Source organism: Sitodiplosis mosellana, unplaced genomic scaffold (assembly GCF_009176505.1).
Source record: "Sitodiplosis mosellana isolate CC-2019 unplaced genomic scaffold, AAFC_SMos_1.0 Smas_scaffold_18, whole genome shotgun sequence".
Taxonomy (NCBI): Eukaryota; Metazoa; Arthropoda; class Insecta; order Diptera; family Cecidomyiidae; genus Sitodiplosis; species Sitodiplosis mosellana.
In genome coordinates, this window is record NW_022595260.1 from 1,972,241 (window position 1) to 1,991,072 (window position 18,832).

An 18,832-nucleotide genomic window follows, 5' to 3' on the forward strand; every position below is an offset into this window, starting at 1 on the left:
CTTTCGATTTCAGTTATTGCTCGGGATTCATCGATGTAAGTCGCAACTGGAAATTGTTGTAAGTTTTTCATTTGAATTTGTAGCTGAAATTATCCTAAAAAATCAGTTGAAAATACAGAAATCAAATTATCAAACACATCGCGGATCGTGGAATTCATTATTTGACATTTCAAGCTAGTACTTGGAAATTGCTGTGGAGTGAATTTTTGGTTTCGTACCGTGTGTCAGCATTTTATCCATTTTCCACCAAAAAGAAAATAAGAGAAGCGAAAATATTTACACGTGTTTCCATGACACTTGGTTTTAAACTCCATTTGCCAAACACTCATGCGAAAATGCTGAGTTGTACACAATTTTAATATGTGTGGAATATATGTCTTTGGTTGTGCTTACGACAAATGGAAGATAGCCAGCAAATATGGCAACGAAACCCATTTGAAGAAAAATGAAACCGCCACAGCGACCATGCATCAGCACAAAATAGGCAAATAAAAGGAGACAATGTTACGTCGTGTGTGTGTTTAAGCGCGTCTTATTTCGGTTTTTTTTCTCTCTGCATTTTCCATAAAATACAGAAAATTGTAAACATAACAAACAACACGCACATCGATATGCATCATCTTCACCGAATGTGTACCGTGAAATGTGCTGCGAGGGTGAGCCGAAGCAGGAAAACGAATGAATAAAATGTAATGCATGTTTTATATGTGTATAATAAAAAAATGTGTGTGTGGCAGCAGTGGGATGGAGGGAAAAAATGCGGACGCCAAGAATGTTATATAAATGATACACAATATTTGTACATTTCGCAGAATGAATTGACCATTTTTATTTGAGTAATGGGAGACATATTTCTTGTGTGCATCATTTTTTTCGTGATGCCGATTTCGTCCATGTGCGTGAGTGGTGTGTTCTTTTATCCTTCCACGTTTTTTTTTTCATTCTGTATTGTGGGCTATTGTTAACATAGACACAGTTCGAGAAGAATACACCCTTTTTTGTTGCAGCATCATAACGGCCAGTGAAGGGTATTTTTTCGATGCACAGCACACACAAAAAACGCGCATTAGCTATGGAATATTGGTATAATAATGGACTGCAAAAAATATACGCCTTTTGTACAGGAGGAGATATATTGAACCGTTGACGTAAAATCGATGGTTGCCCAACCTCATCGAAACATTGAAGCCAAGCTGTGGAAAGTGCGTCATGAGCGAGAAAGTAGCAAACGAGGTGAATTAATGTAACAGAATTGTATAATTGCAGTTACTGTCAATGCAGTAGGCGACCATTTTTTTTAGTATTATTTTTTGTCGAGGGTCTTTCGTCCATCTTCAGATCAATGGCCTGTCAATTTGATCAAAAATTGCTCACTTCAATATATCAACGGCTATTCAATATGCAGATGCACCCACAACAGATACAAGTTTCGAAAGCCAGTGCCATCAAATCGAGGCATATGATATGGAATTAATATTCATTGTGAGCATGTTCATGAATCTCATTCCGAATACGTCATATGTTCGAATTGAACGGTGCACAGCACAATCTCTTCCTTCCTGAAAATATCTTAAGATTTGCGATTCAACTTTGAATTGTTAAATCTCGAACATGTGCCGGCGACTGAGCGTATAGAAAAAAAATTTTGTACAAGAAAAATGTGCATTCGAATGAAATGTATTTTTCGCATCAACGGCCGTTGATTTGACAGTTGTAGATGGTGTAAGACATTCATATTATAGTTTCGATATCCTTGTGTTTTGGCAAACGTAGACGTATGCCGCTCTTCTCTTCACCATCACCCTGATCTTAATTCGAGAGCCAGAGTTAGAGCCAGAGCTGGCTGCTCATTGTTATAAGTTTAAGACGATGAGTAATAATGGATAGGAGTTCTATTGAAAAGACAGGTTTTATGGCTTTTCATTCGTTGGAAAACATCCATGACAACGAGTCCAGGGAACTTGAAAAGTACGGAAGAAAATTGGCGAAAATGGCATGGCATCGAAATAGCTAAGCCATCATATCCACATCGCTGGACCATGAAATCTATTTTGAATTTTCATTCACCATCTTGACTTATGCTAACTGTTCTTCGACGCGTTTTATCCTCCTTTCCTCTGTTCGCTCCCGTTCATTCCGACTCTCTGCTTTATTTGTTCTCTCATATTATTCAATAGACTGTGCATCGCGTGGTCGTTATGAGTGTGAGAAAAAAAATAATAAGAAGAAACACTTTCATATTTTGTATCGTTGTATATGTCTGCTTGGCTAGTTTAAGGGTGCAAAATTTCATATTTGAGCCAAACGAAAAATGAAATGAAATGAAATGAAATTGAATAAATCGACGTGGAAGCAAAGCAAGCTGCAAAAAATATTGAATACGAAATTCTTCTTCTCTTCAGGTTGCAAGACAAATAATAAATATGGATGTATATGAAATGGCTACGAAATTGAACGGATTTCATATTCGGCGAAATGTTGGCAGAGAACATTCAAGCACCATGAAATCAGACAAGACATCTTGAACAAAAAACAGGCCTCACCCATGCGATGGCGAACGATGAGCCCTTCCGCATCGCAGTATACGCACAAACAAATTTCAAGTGATCAATTCCATATGCCACTTTTCAGTATTAAAGTAGCCCAGCAACGGTTGTTCCATCTGAAAACCAAAGACAAGATTCTTTTGTAAGAAGAATTTTGTGTATGCTATATTGAATGGGCTAGTTGCTTATATCTCGCACATATGTATAATATACATTGATTATTGTATAAAATATGAAATATTTTGTGCGTTGACAATTAAATATCTAAGCAATACTTTGACTTTGAACGAACTTGTCATCTTTTGCAAGCGAAAACTATCACGAAAACATTTGCTACTTGAATAAGCGTACTGCGCTAAAAGCCTATATAAACAATGTTATTATATTTGACGATATTTGAGTCAATGTAAATGACGATGTGGCAGCGCCACCTATATAGATTCCTTATTAAAATAGGTGGAACTATTGAGTGCGTGCACCATATCGCACGTAAATTTACAATATGGCAGCGTCCATAGAATTGAAACGTTAACCAATTTCGTAGTCACGAAATATCACCGTACGTGAATACGTCTTGGAAGTTGCAATAAATTGTTTCGTAAATACTCGTTGCAATGAATTTATTGCAAAGAATAAATCTATAGCACTTATGAGCCTGTGAATTCAAAAGACGTTGATAATTGTTATTTTTATTTCCATTTCAGAAAACCGCCGAATACAGGCTTCATTTTATTATTAGCATGATCAATCAAATTTTTCGCTGCCCTCGCACTCGGTATTCAAAACACTCCATTCAGATAAATAAATGAACTATTATTAAATAAGCGCCAAATATTGATTAATTTTGTTCAAAAATACTGATCTAGTCTCAACCCATTGGAAGCTATCAATAATATTATCGCACTGAAAATAATTATTTTCAGAATGTATAACTGGTGAAATGCGTTAATTATAATACATTCTTTATTGATTTACACTTGATTTATTTAGAAACATGTTTTGAGTAGTAGTACATTTATAAAGGATTTTGTGAATGTCATGTAAGAATTTCATTACAATTTGTACGAAGAATTTTTCAGTTACATTCTAGAATTTTATATTGAGTGTGTAGTTACATTGAGTACGGTAGGGAATCATTGGACTAATATTCTACAGCCATCTGGTAAAAGTTCTTTGAAAAGATCATTTCATTTGCTTGATCTATTACGTATTTTAGATACATTTTTCATTAATTTTTTATTATTTCTATTAATTAAAAGTAAGTAGCTTTGTCCCTGTTCATTTTTTTCTTCAAAACTTCCTCAAATGCCACATATTCTCAAAAATATTTATTTCGGTTTCAATTAAATCATGTAAACGTTCTTACTCTTAGGTTCGCTTCCCATACTTGGTAAATCTGTTCGCATCGCGACAACCAGAAAGATGATATTAAATTTTACCGTTTCAATTTTTTGTAAATGTTTTCTTGATGTACTCGTTCCCCCCTATTGCTTTTTTCTCTTCTTTTCAATAGCATACGCTTCCTTAGAATTTTCAATTTCATGTAACGGAAATGGGAAATTTTGACTGAGAAATGAAATAAAAATGTCATTTAAAAAATCAAAAGGTCAGCTTGAACTAAATTGAACGAAGAAGAATCACAGTTTTTTTTCGTTTTATTTCCTGTTCCACAGATTCAAGTCATTTTTTTTCTTTCCAGTTGAAGTCGTTCAAATGAGACCCCGTGATGCATGTCAGCCGAGTTATGAACAAAAAATATCGCGGAAATCACAGATAAAAAAACTAACCAAATAAAAAAAGATTAGATTAATAAATAAACCAAATCGAACGCAGTTTTTTATGGTTGGATTACAGTGGTATAATCTTTGGTAGATAGTCATGACTCCTTTCATTTCAAATTTGAAGATATCAAATGGAAATGATGAATAACCCATCGGTTCTATAAATCCGTTAATAAAATATATGTTTAGTAAACAGTGATAGGAGCAAACCAAAGACGTGAGCGAGTCAATTGTAAAATCGTACTTGATTCGCCTTTTTCTTCATGCGACTTCATCGAGAAATGAACTCACGGTATTACGATTAGAGTGTGGTATTCGTTTTATGTATAATATATTTCTTTTACAACTTTTTTTGTGGTAATTCCAATGTGGAGGAGTGGAATCTTTGATATGGCAAAGCGATTTTTCTGCTTGTTTTACAATAGATTTTTGAATATAAATATTGTTGCCAATAACAGCTCAATATGATCATAAGCGTTTTCGGTGTTTGGCATGGAAACAACAAGAAAACAATCTGATACCAACACCACCACCACTGTAGTGTCTACCACCATGCATCCAAACATGACACCGACCGCGACAAACGAGAGAGAAAAAAATTCAATGGCAATTTTCATACGCAAATCACGTAGGAAAATTACTAACCGTACATGATGTTTCATCATTCGCAGAGGTCCATGCCATATGCGAGCACCGAACACATATCCCCATCGGAGTACATAGAATGCGAACATAAAAATGATGATTTCGCACTTTTTCCGTTCTAAAATTCCGTGTAGCTGAGCGCCATTGTTATGGCGATTTTTCATATGATTTTTTTCCTCTACTTTTGGTTCGAACAGAAAAACACTGATTCGCTCTTCTGCCCATAAAAATGCGCGATTGGTTAACAGAACAAAGCTTTATTTTGTATTTTATGAATTGGATTTTCTGCGGGAGCGAATCGAAGACGGTGTGTTTGGTGTTGCCCATTTTGTGTGTATCCTTCGGCGAATTGGCTATGTGCATCGCATTGAGCGACTTTTATTCGGTTGCTTTCTCGGATAAACAATGATTACCGGAGTCTCGCGCTCAGAGAAACGCGCGTGGTTGGCACTTCAATCGATGTAATAAAATTCCATAATAACAATAAAAGACAGAGTCATCGTATTTCGGTGTAAAATGCAATCTCAGATCGAAGTGTCGCGTACACTTGCTTCTTGGTCGCGAGCTCACTTAGAGCCCGCCAACACAAACACACTACTCGCATCCACATCGAATTATCATTCAATGGCCGTCATCGCACATCAAACCGCCACCATCGCGAATCAGATGTGCATAACCACAACAATACGATAAGCCTGATACTGAATAAAATCCGAATAAAATTTTTGTTTATAGCTGGTGGATTTCGCGGTAGTTTATTTGTAGTTTTATCCACCGAGTCCTTTTTTTCCTCTGCACAACGACATTCTGAGTTCAGTTTACGTGATTTTTCGCTCATGGATTCGATTTTGATTTGGGAAAATTGCTCATGCTGTAGTTTTGGTCCATTTTGTTTTTGTGCATAGAAACTAATTTCCTTAATCCGCATAATTAATTTGGGAGACGCTTTTGAAACGTAGGTCCAATCAAAATAAATAACCCCTTTTTCAGCATTGTGTCAGTGCTTGTCACATGCACACATACACACACCATGGAGCATATTTGATTGCTGGCTAAAGAAGGACACGACATAAGTAGAAAAGAAAACAAATGCAAATGAACTCATGCTATGGGTCATTTTTCTCTCTCTTCTTCACGAAGTGTATTCTGTGTTTTACGGTTCTGCTTGGTATTTAAATGCCTCATTTTGATGGCACCAGCGTCGTCACTCCATCGCATTCATGATGAGAAGATAGATACAAGCGACCAATATTCATCGGACCATTTCAATCCATCATCATTGATTAGACGTGAGCGTAATGTTAAAGTTTATCCGTTGCAAATAAATTGTGTGGCCTGGTTGACGCGCTCGATTCCGATGTGTTTGCGCATTGTATAAAAGTGTTTGTCTATTAGAAAATTTATTTGACATTGAAAAAGAGATCGGTCGATGGCTACGTTGGTCGTTATTTGGCGGAAAAGCATGCACGTTGGAAGAAAAAGAAAGGGTTTTCAAAACACTGCACAGTGCACACAGTTCGGTCGAACCTAAAACAACACAACCATCTCATGGATAATAAATAAATGTCTCTTTAGCTCTACTCTTTGCCGAACACACTTAAGCAGATATAAAAACTAAATAGCATCTATTGTGTGAGGACCGATGATGTTCTGCATGCGAATGAACGTACAAAAATACAGATATTGTCGGGAGGAGGGACGCTCGTCCATTTAAATATTGGGAAATGTTGGCAGCCATCGACGAGCAAAACAAAACAAATCGAAGTGTGCGAAACGAAAATGAAAAAAGCATTATTCGAACTGTCCCCACCGAATAAAATATGTGAGCATGGTATTTTGGTTGAGGCCCGAGCCGATTCGAATGTGATGCCATCAACCATCAACGCCATCACCGATGCCAGCCAATGCCGTTATTTACTCGATCCAGTTAATATATCACATATTTTAACTGAGCTAAATCACTAAATCCCATACCTTTACCACACTCACACACATTACCGATTTCATTGTATTCGAAGACGAAACGGACCACTTTCCTCATTCCATGTGCTGCCCTTTTCCTAACGAAATTGGATGAAAATGGAAAGAAAAATGTTCGAATGTCAGCGCGCACAGCACACCCAACTTAAGAGATGAACCTAAATGTCCTGCATTTATTTAGTTATACGAAAACAAGCTTTAAATAAACTGAGAAAAAATCTAAGTCGTTTTGGTGCGGCATTTCATCAAAATCGCCACATATATCATGGGTACAGAGTGTGTGTAAAATGCAAACTATGTGGAACGATAGCAAAGGGTGAAGCCAAGCCATGCCAAGCCATTCACATGCATGCCCATGTATCGAAACATGATTTAGAATTAATGTAGCGGCAAGCCGGTCATCTATTACACACTGATCTTTCTTGCCATATGCACGCGCACACATGAACTGAACTCACTCACTTACTCACTTTAAGGTCTACGTATTAAATGGTGCAAGAGAACAAGCACGCTCTCCTCTATATGCTTAAGAACATCTGTATTACGCAGCTAAAAGGCAAGTATTACTGAAGAAGAATTACAAAATCTAGTTGAAAAAAGACAAATTTCAATCTTCAAGAAAATAAAATGTAACTTTTTTGTAAGGGAGACAGGTTAAAGGTTCATATGGATATTAACAGCGTATCAAAAGTTTAAGAAGATCAAAGTTCTTACAAAACAACCACTATTTGATTCTGAATTTGGTAAAAAATTACGTCCTTCTATAATGCCAATTACTTTGATTAATCAAACATAAAAGAATCGTCCCACTTATAATTTAAATGGTTGTCAAAATGCAAATTTCTTGAACTTTATTCATATTCAGAATGGTCAGAATAGCAATTGTGCGAATGTCATTCATCCATCGTTTACTTTACGTATGAACAAGTGTGCACCTTAGAAATGGATGTTTGTTGTTTGTCTTTGTGTGTGTGTGTGTGTGTGTAGAGAGAGAGGAGAGAAATCAAAATGGTTCCAATTTTTATTCTGTTATGTTTTGCTCAAAAACAGAGCACCATATACAATCGGCCATAATCGGAACATATCGTTAACATAGGATATTTTCCACACCACCACACATGTGCTTATCGCATGCACGGTACGCAATGATGCGAGAACTTAGCTGTATCGTTGAGCGCAGCGAAGTAAGGAACGCACATATCGAAAATAAAATGGTTGTCCACGGAAATTTATTTTTCACCCCATCACAAATCATAACCACCCCATTTACGAAAATAAAAACGAAGGCCAGCAGCGACAAAATACACTGCTTTCAACTATTGCGAATGTGGAATGAAATGCGGAAAACGGAAAAAAAATAACAACACCGGCACACTGCCACATATCGTAAAAAATGAGCATGTATGTTGTGCTGGAACCCACGACAAAAAAAGAGAAGCGAAGCGAATCAAGTTGGGCTGCAAGCTACAACGATAACCAAAAATAATAGAAATAATAACAGCAACAGCAACATTACTGGCAACAGCGACGATAGGAGAATGGCAATAAAAATCAGACAAAACTGTGTGTGTGTGCGAGAATTTTGTTTGTTTACGATTAGATAAATGGATCTGATGACTTTGCCGTGTACATGTGCATTCGTTGGCCATTTCTTTCCGCAAATGTTTTGATATTTCTGAGCCGCGCTTATGGTTTCTCAGTGAATTATTATGGAATTTCTCGCTACATCGCTATGAGAAAATATCCCTCTGGTCCATTTATAAATATTAATATAATTTATACATAGAAATAATTCAGTCGCTTCCTTTTGTGAAGTATTTCAAAAGGAAGAAGGATACCTTCATCCACCTACTTTGTTACTCTTCATATTTGCTTTTTTTTCAACGGCAAAAAAAGAAAATTGGGAGCACAGAAAGGACATTCGGATTCCATAGATAACGAGAATATATGAATTGCCATCCAAACCGACCGTATGAACATAAACGCAACATATGCGATGGCTTTGAAAATAAATATAAATTTTCGTATCAAAAAGGATCGTTGCAGCGGTTTTTTGTTCGCCACTCTCTTTACTTTTCTGTGGTAACATAAAAATAACAACAACGCACCATGAAAACATGTTGCACGAGCACACCGAAACATACCCCATAGCCATACATTACCTAGATTTATTTACATATTGGAAAAAGTGGCGAGCAAGCGAATGAAAAAGCAAATAACTAAAGAAGAAATATCAAAAAAAATTACACATGAACAAAATATCCATTTGGATACGCGCTCGCACATTATACGAGTATATAAAAAAGGCATATGAGGTGTGCGCAACCAGCAGCAGTATTAGATTGTTAGCGTCCGATTTTCAAATACTCTGCACGATGGTGACGATAATAATAATAATGATAATAATTTCTTATTTCAGTATGAGATGCCGCGCACACACAACAGTATCAATGTTGTTAGTTTTCCTTTTATGTGTACACATGTGATTCGCTGATTCAAACCGAGTCAAAGGGAAAAAGACGGCAGCGGCGAAATTCCATTCGAAAATGGAAAAATAATACGAAGATCTGTGTCTGCTAGTGCAAATCGAAAATTCATAGGAAATTTGGTGCTCTCTCGCGGTGAGACGTGCGGCAGTGGTATGAGCATTGGCGGTGGGGGAGAGGGGTGTATCATTGCACGGATATGCTTCTTTCCACATAAAAGAATATAAAATGAAAATACCATAAAAGTAAGACCAACAACCATCGAAAACCGAATTATAATAGAAAGATAAAGCAAGAGAAAAAAGTGGTGTCTTGTGAAGGTTACTCAAACGATATGGAATAAGAATGCGCGAGAGTTCCGTGTAGAGAGAACACACGTTTATTACCATATAAAATAGCAAACGAATCCAAACGATATCGAAACCACTGATGGCAATGCCAACAACAATAATGATGAGATAGCTACATGCGAACAACGAGAAAATGAAATTTTCAATGAATATTTACTAGTCGAGGTTCTTTTCGGTTTTCCCGTTTGCACTTGAAACGGCCGCGCGAATGAAAAGATAGTCGAAACCACAAAAACAAAGGAAAATAATAGTGAATTTACCATTTCAACACAAAACAACATCGACAGGGAATTATCATCCTTCTGTCGTCCGCAAAGTATCAAAGTAACGATCTTTTTTCATACAAATTCAATGCTTCAAACATTGTGCTCCTAGTTTTCATTATCCTTAGTTCCATTTGCTTGCTATTCCATTCATAATTTCTCTATATCAAGCTTAAAAAGTGTTCTTTCTTGGATGGAAAGTAGAAACCAATATACGGTATACCTGGATGGAAACATCATCTCAACTGTTTAGTTCAAAATCATTCATCAAGGTGATTGTTTTCAATCGATGGAAGACGAATGGAATTTTAAATTTCAGTGAGAGAAAGATGCAACAAAATTCCGCTGCGTCAATTTATAATGCATATAAATATTTATTTTGGCACACGCCACTAAAACTAGAAGCGAAATTCGACACCCCCCGTGTCGTTGACTATCCAAACAATTTTCAAAAATTTTAGTTTTGATTCTTTCGATTCGTTGCATTGTTATAACCTTTTCGGGCAGATGTTCGACCAGCGACTCGTACATTTGCTCAATATTCGAATTTCGAAATAACGAGTTCGGTGCTCCGATGACGGTTGTCGTTGGCAAACAACTAATTCTCTAATAAAGTAATAATAAATTATTGATTGCATATGCAGACCTATTCGCGAGCGGAACAGTTGCGTTTCCTTTCGCTCGTCATACAAACCGTATGTGTCATTGAATTTATGTTCAGGTAGACAAACGAGTGGCTGAAAAAAAGACCTGAAGTCATTGTCACCCGGATTTTTGAATCGGCTTGAAAAACATTCGGATTTCACTTTTGATGTCAATTTCATTTGCGTAACGATGTGTGTTCACCAACTGTCGAGCTTATTTGCGTTTTCCAATGCGACAATTGAATAGCGACTAAAAAAAACACAGACAGAGTGCAGAAAAAAATTGGGGTGTCGTTTTTTTTCTAATTTCATTTTAATATTATTTGCCTTTCGCAAAATAGCAACACAGATTTGACGGGGAAAACGCAACCCTAAAATTTGAATATCCCGAAACACATGCATATCGAATCCAGTTGAAAATACGCGTAAAAAGTTTCGACACAAAACGTGAACACGAGCGCCCTACCTGGAACATATTGCAATCGAATCCATTGGAAATATACATACAAAATTCGTGTAACCAAATGCCACATTGATCGAATGCACATCAATTTAAATAACGAACAAAAAAGAATTAATCTCTTCGCTGTCGAAAACCGTATGTGCGCTGTGTGTTGCTGTGCTACGGCAGTATCTCTAGACGCGATAGATGCGCCCAATAGATCGATGAAATTACTTATTATTAATATTATTTTGATGGTATTGTTGTGTTTGAGTTCCGGATCCTATTTTCTATTATATTGCATATTTGAATAATCACCATCGACTCCGTCGTTAACAGAGAAAAAGGATAACATAGGAAAGAGTTGAAAACGGATGCATCGAACGCACACACATTCGCAAAAAAAACTAATAAGCGATCGTGAAAAATATGCATGTACGAAACAGCTCAGTATGCAACTTTTATCTTCTTCTGCATTCGCCCGTTCGCTGTGCATGAACGTTATCCATTTTATAAATAAGTACACAGCGAATTGCATCGAACGTAAGGTTCAACAGGATAAACGAAATGAATAGATAGATGTAGAGAGAGAGAGAGAAAACGAAAAACTAACTGAATTTGCGTTTAAAATTTGCCAAAGGGGTTTTCCAGCTTGCACAACAACACACTCGATGGAATTATATCGAATGGTAAGTAATTTATTTTAAATATTTAAAACGGTAATACGGAGTGAGTTATCTACAATTCATAGAGCCAGAGCGATGCGCTTCCCATACCGTTCTATACCATTCGTTTGGTTCTCTCTCTCTCTCTCTCTCTCTCTCTCTCTCTCTCTCTCTATCTCTCTCTCTCTCTCTCTCTCTATCTCGTAACCATAGTGAATGAATGGAATTTGTCGATGGATATAGTTTAGCCTTTGTTGTATCCTCTATCTAGTTCCGTTCGTCTTGCTTTCGGGTTTTCTCGCTCGACTTTTTTCTCTCCTCGTCTTCTCTTTTCGTCTACTTCCTTCGTTCGGCAAAATGAAAACCATTTAATTTCGTTTTTCCACTAGACCTTTATTCTCCTAGATCTTCCTCCTTTCGCCATATGACATGCATTATAAAGTAATGGCATCCGATATAAGGCAAATTTTATGCATGTTTTCACAACATATTAATACGAAATATGATAAAATTATTGCGCAAAGAAGGAACTGAAACAAAATTGCTACACATTATCGAAATATTATCGAAGAGTTCAGTGTGGGAAAGAGAAAAAAAATCTGATCTCTGTTCTCGGGTTGACTGCATGACATTCTTTGAACGAAAGCATGTCGCTCCTTTTATTCGAAATATGAATTGTGCGATGCAACCATTTCGTCATTATTTATTGGAAGAGATTATCGAAAAAAGGATTTTAGCAAATAAAAAAAAATGTGTCAATTCAGTCCCGAAACCAATAATCTTGCAACCAAAATCACTGCGAATACCTATTGATTATGGCAGTCACCGCGATCCAAACCAAAAAGGGATAATCACCAGCATCAGTGAAGAGTTCGTTGAAGAGCTAAAAATTTAAAGGGGTCGAAAACTACAATTATTCAATATGCTCATACATTTCAACACTATCGGCTTTTTCACATGTAGCCTCCACTCTTTTGTTCAACTCTTTTCTTTTTGTTATTTTGGTGCCTAATTTTTGCAACTGCAGAAGTGAAAGGGAAAGAGTTTTTAAACTTTAAATTTCATTTTAAATTATGGTGGATTGACGCTGCACGAATATATTCAAAACTTTGGAAAAATTACAACAAAAAAGCGTATATGAAGAGAATGGAAGAAATCGAAAAATCCATTTATTCAAACTACGTTTATAATTGCAACTTACTTATTCCCCTGGGTACAAATGCGCTTCGATTGGCTATTTTCTGAGCAAGGATCATCATTATCTTTTCAATGTGATTTCAAATGGAATTGAGAGAGTGAATTTCAAAGGGAGCAAGAAAAAAGAATCATCGCATATCATGCAACATACCGTGCGTTTCTTTTCTGAAGAAAAAAAGAAATGCTTTTCAAGAGGAACTACTTTGCAGAGCTGCTGCTTTAAAACTTGGGCAAGCAATACCTATATCAATGTTCAATACATTTGCAAACGCATACACATTCATCGAATAAATCCTTTTCGGATCAAATATAAATCCATCGTTAGATAAATTCAGCATAATATATTGTGAAATAATAAGAGAGAACGAGAAAACGCGCGCGCTTTGCCGAAGGTATTTGCTTCGCATTTCTCTCATTGAACAGTTTACAGTTTAGGTGGGCTCCGTCGATGTGAAAGAACTTAACGACCACTATGAATGTTTGCATGTACGTGTTTTGTGCGTGTGTGCTGTGTAGGATGTTCGGAACTTAAGAAACAAACATAATAGATATTGCATGGGTTGTGTTATCCATTTGATTTGCTTGTGTCGTTCCCAACTGAATGGTGTTTCTGTTTGTGTGCTCGCATTTGCTCACCACCAATCCGTATACGTTGTTGTAATCATGATTTCAATATGTTTGATTCCGTTTTTTTTGGCATTCGCAACTGGCAAAATAACAAGAGGCGACCAGAAGTTTTAATGCCAACATCAGGAAACACAGTCCAAAATCCATATGAAGTTATATTGGATTCACCTATCAATATATACCTATCAATGACTCAATGGATATTCTATTTGTGCAGTTAGAAAGGTACATTTTTCCAATTCGCGACACCGAACCACCATCGATATCGCATTCAAAATATAGACATGCTTCGTATCCACATGCGAATTGGCATCTTTCAATCGTGCTCTCAAAGAGCTTTACTCCCGTTTTCCTTCGTTTTTATCGCGTTTTCCAGATGCGAAATAACGAGTGTGGTAATGCTCACCATGAGTAGTTCTACGAAAAAAAAGTGTTGTCATCCATGTGCGCACGACCATGAATCGAAATTTATTTGACGTAGTTAATAACTGACAATGATAAGGAAAAGAATCACATTGCTTACTCGATAAGAGGAAAAGCAAGCCACGATACGGCTATTGTGATAACAAATTCTTTAAGGTTAACAGCTTTGGGATTTCAAATCTCCACCGTAGATTTTTTTTTCTTGGTTGTTGTAAATTCCAAACACAAATTGATATCGATGAGACATTTGTCAATGACAAATAAAAATCAAAGATTTTCCTCGTTTTGTCTGTGCGATAGTGAATCGACAAAATGATAAGTTATTTAAATTATGCTGAGAAAAGCAAAATTTTCCGTTATTAATTATTTCGATCATCATTCACACCTGAAAACGTGACCAAAATGAGACGGTTACGCTTACCGATGCGACGAACCATATGAACGGCGATTCAAAACTACGGCCAACGCACGTGAATGAAAGCTTTTAATAGAAGAAACAAAACGATGAAATATGGCAAGTTTAAGTTGAACATTGAATAAACAAAAAAGCCATGAACAAAGATTTTGATAAAATGCACATGATTAATAGACCTTGTTTATATTTGGGCTCATGGGTGCCCATCAACCGTACCAAGACGATGTAGCCAATTTAAATTAGGCACGGCCATTTTGCAGTAACTTATGTTGTAGCCAATCTGCCAAATCAAGAGATGTTCACATCAAACGATGAATCTACACACGCACCATCCACCAAACGGCCTTTTACCAGTAATACTTGTGAACAAGCAGCACACAAACATACCAAATAATAATTATTCAGTTAGCGTAATTCAATTAGTGAAAATAGTTATGGTAAACGTACACACACGCTCCCACCGTCAACCAACCTATTCGACGTATGAAAGCGCCAGCTCGGAAGTGAACTCACGACCAGTCGTTGCCAGTGAAACAAAATAACCGCATACTTCATTCATGAATCATGATGATCGAATATGTTTATCTATGTTCAATCCGGATCTTTAATCTTCAGTAGACGAATTTCGAGCGTCCGGGCGCATTTCAATTTATTTACTTTAATAAAATTTGATTGTTGTGGCGGCGTCTAGTTAATACTATCCACAAGGTATTTGGCAAATGAGGCTGCCGAACATATACACATACACACATATATGCATAATTTAAGGTCCGTTAAGTATTTTATCGATCAAATGGCACACGAATACTGCCACCGCCATAGAAATAGTTACTCGCACTCTCTCGCCTCTATCGGCTAATACGGTTTCGGTTGTTGTACATCACTTCATTTTGATTCGCTTCGACCAAAACGGCACGTATTTATCCACTTTGGCACCGCTTCAATGTAACGCTTTCACATCATTTACGACCAGTGCCATAAGCCGAAAGGAAAATATGCTCATCTTCTATGAACCAAGAGATTTGTTCGGTAAATGTTGGCTCACCGATTAGACTTTTCTGCCAAAATGAGGAATAATAAGGAGGAGAAAGGCCAGATATGTAAGGTCGAACGTGCCTATACATTTTGTGGCCAGTCTAAACATAAAATTAATGTGAATTCTCTGTTTTCTATTCGAAAAAATGGAACCTAAGTCGTCTACATTCTCATTCCAGCAAAGACAGCCAAGCATAAGGGTTTTGGGTGAGCCGAATTCAACACATATGCATTTTAAGTGTACTGTATCAAAAATGGCGTGGTTCGGGTGGTTTGAAGAATAATGGCAGCAGTCCAGAAAATAATTAAAAGATAACAATATGTGTGTGTGGACGATGAGAGAGCGATAGGGACACAGAGTTATTAGTTTAAACTTCTTGTGGCTACACACATCTACATTCTACAATAATCATGTGTTCGTATCTGGTAGTCTCGTATAATGTATGTACGTGCTATGTTTGGCTTCACTCGGACGGGTTATGTTTGAATTCCTGTGTGAATTGTTGCCTTTTATTGCTCACATTTCATCCAACAGGCTCTGAAGATTATCTTACCTCTCACTCGCTTGTTATGTGACGCATCATCGTAATAGAGCACCATTTAAAATGATTATCGACTATATCATCTTAGACAGAACCACACATTTATCAGTAGCTGCTCGTAAGCTTAGCTTGGGCATGATACGACGAAATTTTGTTGTGTGGCTATTCGATTTCATAATTGATCCATGGTTTGTTATGAGACTTCAGCTTCAAAGTTTTATTCAATAAAGTAAGAGAGAAACTCGTCCATTTTCGTTGTTAAGGATTTTCGATAAATGTGTAAATTTTCTCTTATCTCTTGTGATTTATGAAAACATCTTTGTTGAAAGTTTTTTGTGGCAAATTTATTGAAAATAAGTTTTTGAATTTTTGACTAAATTAACATTGAATTCACGGTTTGTTCGGACTGGGTCAACTAGTTGTGCAGACCGCAAACTTGGTATATTTAGCCTTCGGTTGGTGGAGATGTTACTGAAATGAAAATTTATATGAATATATTAGTATGGTCGCATGTATTTAATTTCAATAAATTTATACAGGAAAAAAAACAACTCACCAACTTCTACAAATTTATTTGCCGGCTGGTGCTTGTGTAACTGGAATGAAATGTGAAAGATTAGATCACGAAAAATTATATATTCACAGATTATTTTAGCTCACCAACTTCTGGATGGAATCCATGTTCGTCGGCAGTGCTATAAAAATGAAAACACATTTATTTTTAGTTTCAGTTATTGATAGAATGCCCATTTTTGGCCGCATACTCACTAATTAACAACTGTAATCGAGCCATCCTTCTCAACGATGGTATATGACCCCTTGGTCACAATGACATCCAAACCGCTGACCGTTTTGAATTTTCCGTCTTCTTTGAACTCTTCTCCATTCTCGAATTTTTGTCTAACAGATAAATTCAAGATTCATCAAAGTGTCACTAGGTGAAGTCAATGATGTCTTTTAAACTCGTTAAAAACTCACTCGAAATTGTATTCAAGATTTGGATCTTGATGGAATCTTCCGGCCGCAACGGCATATTTCGACTGTTGTTGTGGTTGCTGATGATCTGGGAATTTTTGGTCAAACTGTGGAGCACTTTGGACGCACGCAACTAATGCACAAACTAAAGCGATAGCAACGAATTTTGACATTTTGAAAAAAGTTGTATTTTCACGAAGAAAAAACGAACTTATCAGAGGCACAACAGATCACCTACTAACCATGCAGTTTTAAAATGATATTGTTGATTCATATCATCTTGTGAAAACAAGATAAAACAGCGAAAGATATGAAGAGAAGAATGCACAAAACGAGTTTCGTGACCGTTTTTGTATGCTTATTTTGTCTCTGTTCAATAAATAACAACATATTTTGTCTCTGTTCCCGAGAGACTCATGCAGTGCGAGTTTAACATATTTTGCGTGACATTTTAAAATATCATTATGTCATCGATATGCTACGAGTATATCATCAAGACAACCACACCTAAGCCGATTCATTTATTTCGGTCATCTTTTTCAGATGCAGGTTATGATTTATCAATTATCAATTCATGATTTTGCATTTCTCTGCTTCCATCTAAAAGAGATTATCACCGTAGAATATCCGAATAACCTGTTCCGATGGCAATTCCGAGAATAATTTGGATATAAATTTCATTTTGAAACAGGTTTGTCATTATTTATTTGAATCTTAAAATAAAAAATATATTTTTTTTTGGAATTGATTTGTTTATTTGTTTATTTTCATATTTCAATAGTTAACAAGAGTTTAAAGAATCTTATTCATAAATTTATTTGCCGGCTGGTGATTGTGTTACGACTTCTGGGTGGAATCCGTTTTCATCAGCAGTGTAGTTAACAAGTGTCATGGAGCCATCTTTTTCGATGATTGTGTATGATCCTTTTGTCACAATAACATCCTTCTTTTGCAAGTTACCGTCTTCATCAACTCGTTCGACGGTCTTCAATTTACCTACCAATTATTTATTATTTATTAATATATTTCTTTTATATATTTCTTCAATTTACCTTCTTCGTTGTAATGTTCACCGCTTGCAAATTTTTGGCTGTAATTATTCATTGGGGAATTAGTAATGTCTTCTATCATGACCTACAGACCTACATAAGTGCAGCAAAAATTCAACAAATTCTTCTACTTACTCGAAGTTGTATTCTTTGGTTGCTGGGTCCTGGTTGAACTTTTCGTCAACAACCAAGAATCGTGATTGTCTTTCTGGGTTTTGTGCACGGATTGGTTGAGCTTGGAATGACTGTTGTGGTTGGCTGAATTGTTGTGGGCCACGGGATTGGTTTTGATTTTGGAATTGTGGTGCCGAGTGCACGAATGCAGCCAAAACGCACACAACAGCGGCAACAATAACGAATTTTTGGGCCATTTTACTTGAGCTTTAAATTTTGATTGGGAACGTTCAACTTATCACAACCGTGTCGAATTCACAACTGAGCGCAATCTTTATAAATGAACCGTGTTCATATCAATTTTATAAGTTTTTCATCAGAAAAAATTACGAAAGAGTTAAAAATAAAGAAAAAACAAAATGTGATTTCAAAAGTGTGTGTGATGAGTGAACGAGCGAACGCGCACGGTGTGATTTCTAGAATCACACTCAAACCGGCTTTCAAGGTCACCGCGAAGTTGATGGTGATGGAGACAAGCAACAAGTTTGAAATGGAAAGTGAAAACGATGAAGAAGTGACACGAAAATGAAGACAACGGAATTAACGCTGATCCGCCTTTAAATAATGTATTTATTCAAATGTGTGCCAACTGC

The 18,832-nt window shown here is 36.5% G+C and overlaps 2 protein-coding genes across 2 annotated transcripts; both read right to left on the reverse strand.

Annotated features, from left to right (window-relative positions):
- Positions 1–16,359: 16,359 nt before the first annotated feature.
- LOC129568321 (cuticle protein 7-like) lies at positions 16,360–17,262 on the reverse strand. The gene is made up of 5 exons (XM_055446009.1): positions 17,020–17,262; positions 16,810–16,941; positions 16,702–16,736; positions 16,598–16,637; positions 16,360–16,512 (listed from the first exon to the last, which is right to left on the reverse strand). Exons 1-4 carry the CDS (start codon positions 17,187–17,189, stop codon positions 16,612–16,614), a joined length of 363 nt encoding a protein of 120 aa, XP_055301984.1. The 5' UTR covers positions 17,190–17,262; the 3' UTR covers positions 16,360–16,512; positions 16,598–16,611.
- Positions 17,263–17,747: 485 nt separating this feature from the next.
- Positions 17,748–18,520, reverse strand: LOC129568318 (larval cuticle protein 1-like). The gene is made up of 3 exons (XM_055446006.1): positions 18,201–18,520; positions 18,069–18,106; positions 17,748–18,012 (listed from the first exon to the last, which is right to left on the reverse strand). The coding sequence occupies exons 1-3, from the start codon at positions 18,434–18,436 to the stop codon at positions 17,831–17,833; spliced, it is 456 nt and encodes a 151-aa protein (XP_055301981.1). The 5' UTR covers positions 18,437–18,520; the 3' UTR covers positions 17,748–17,830.
- Positions 18,521–18,832: the final 312 nt, after the last annotated feature.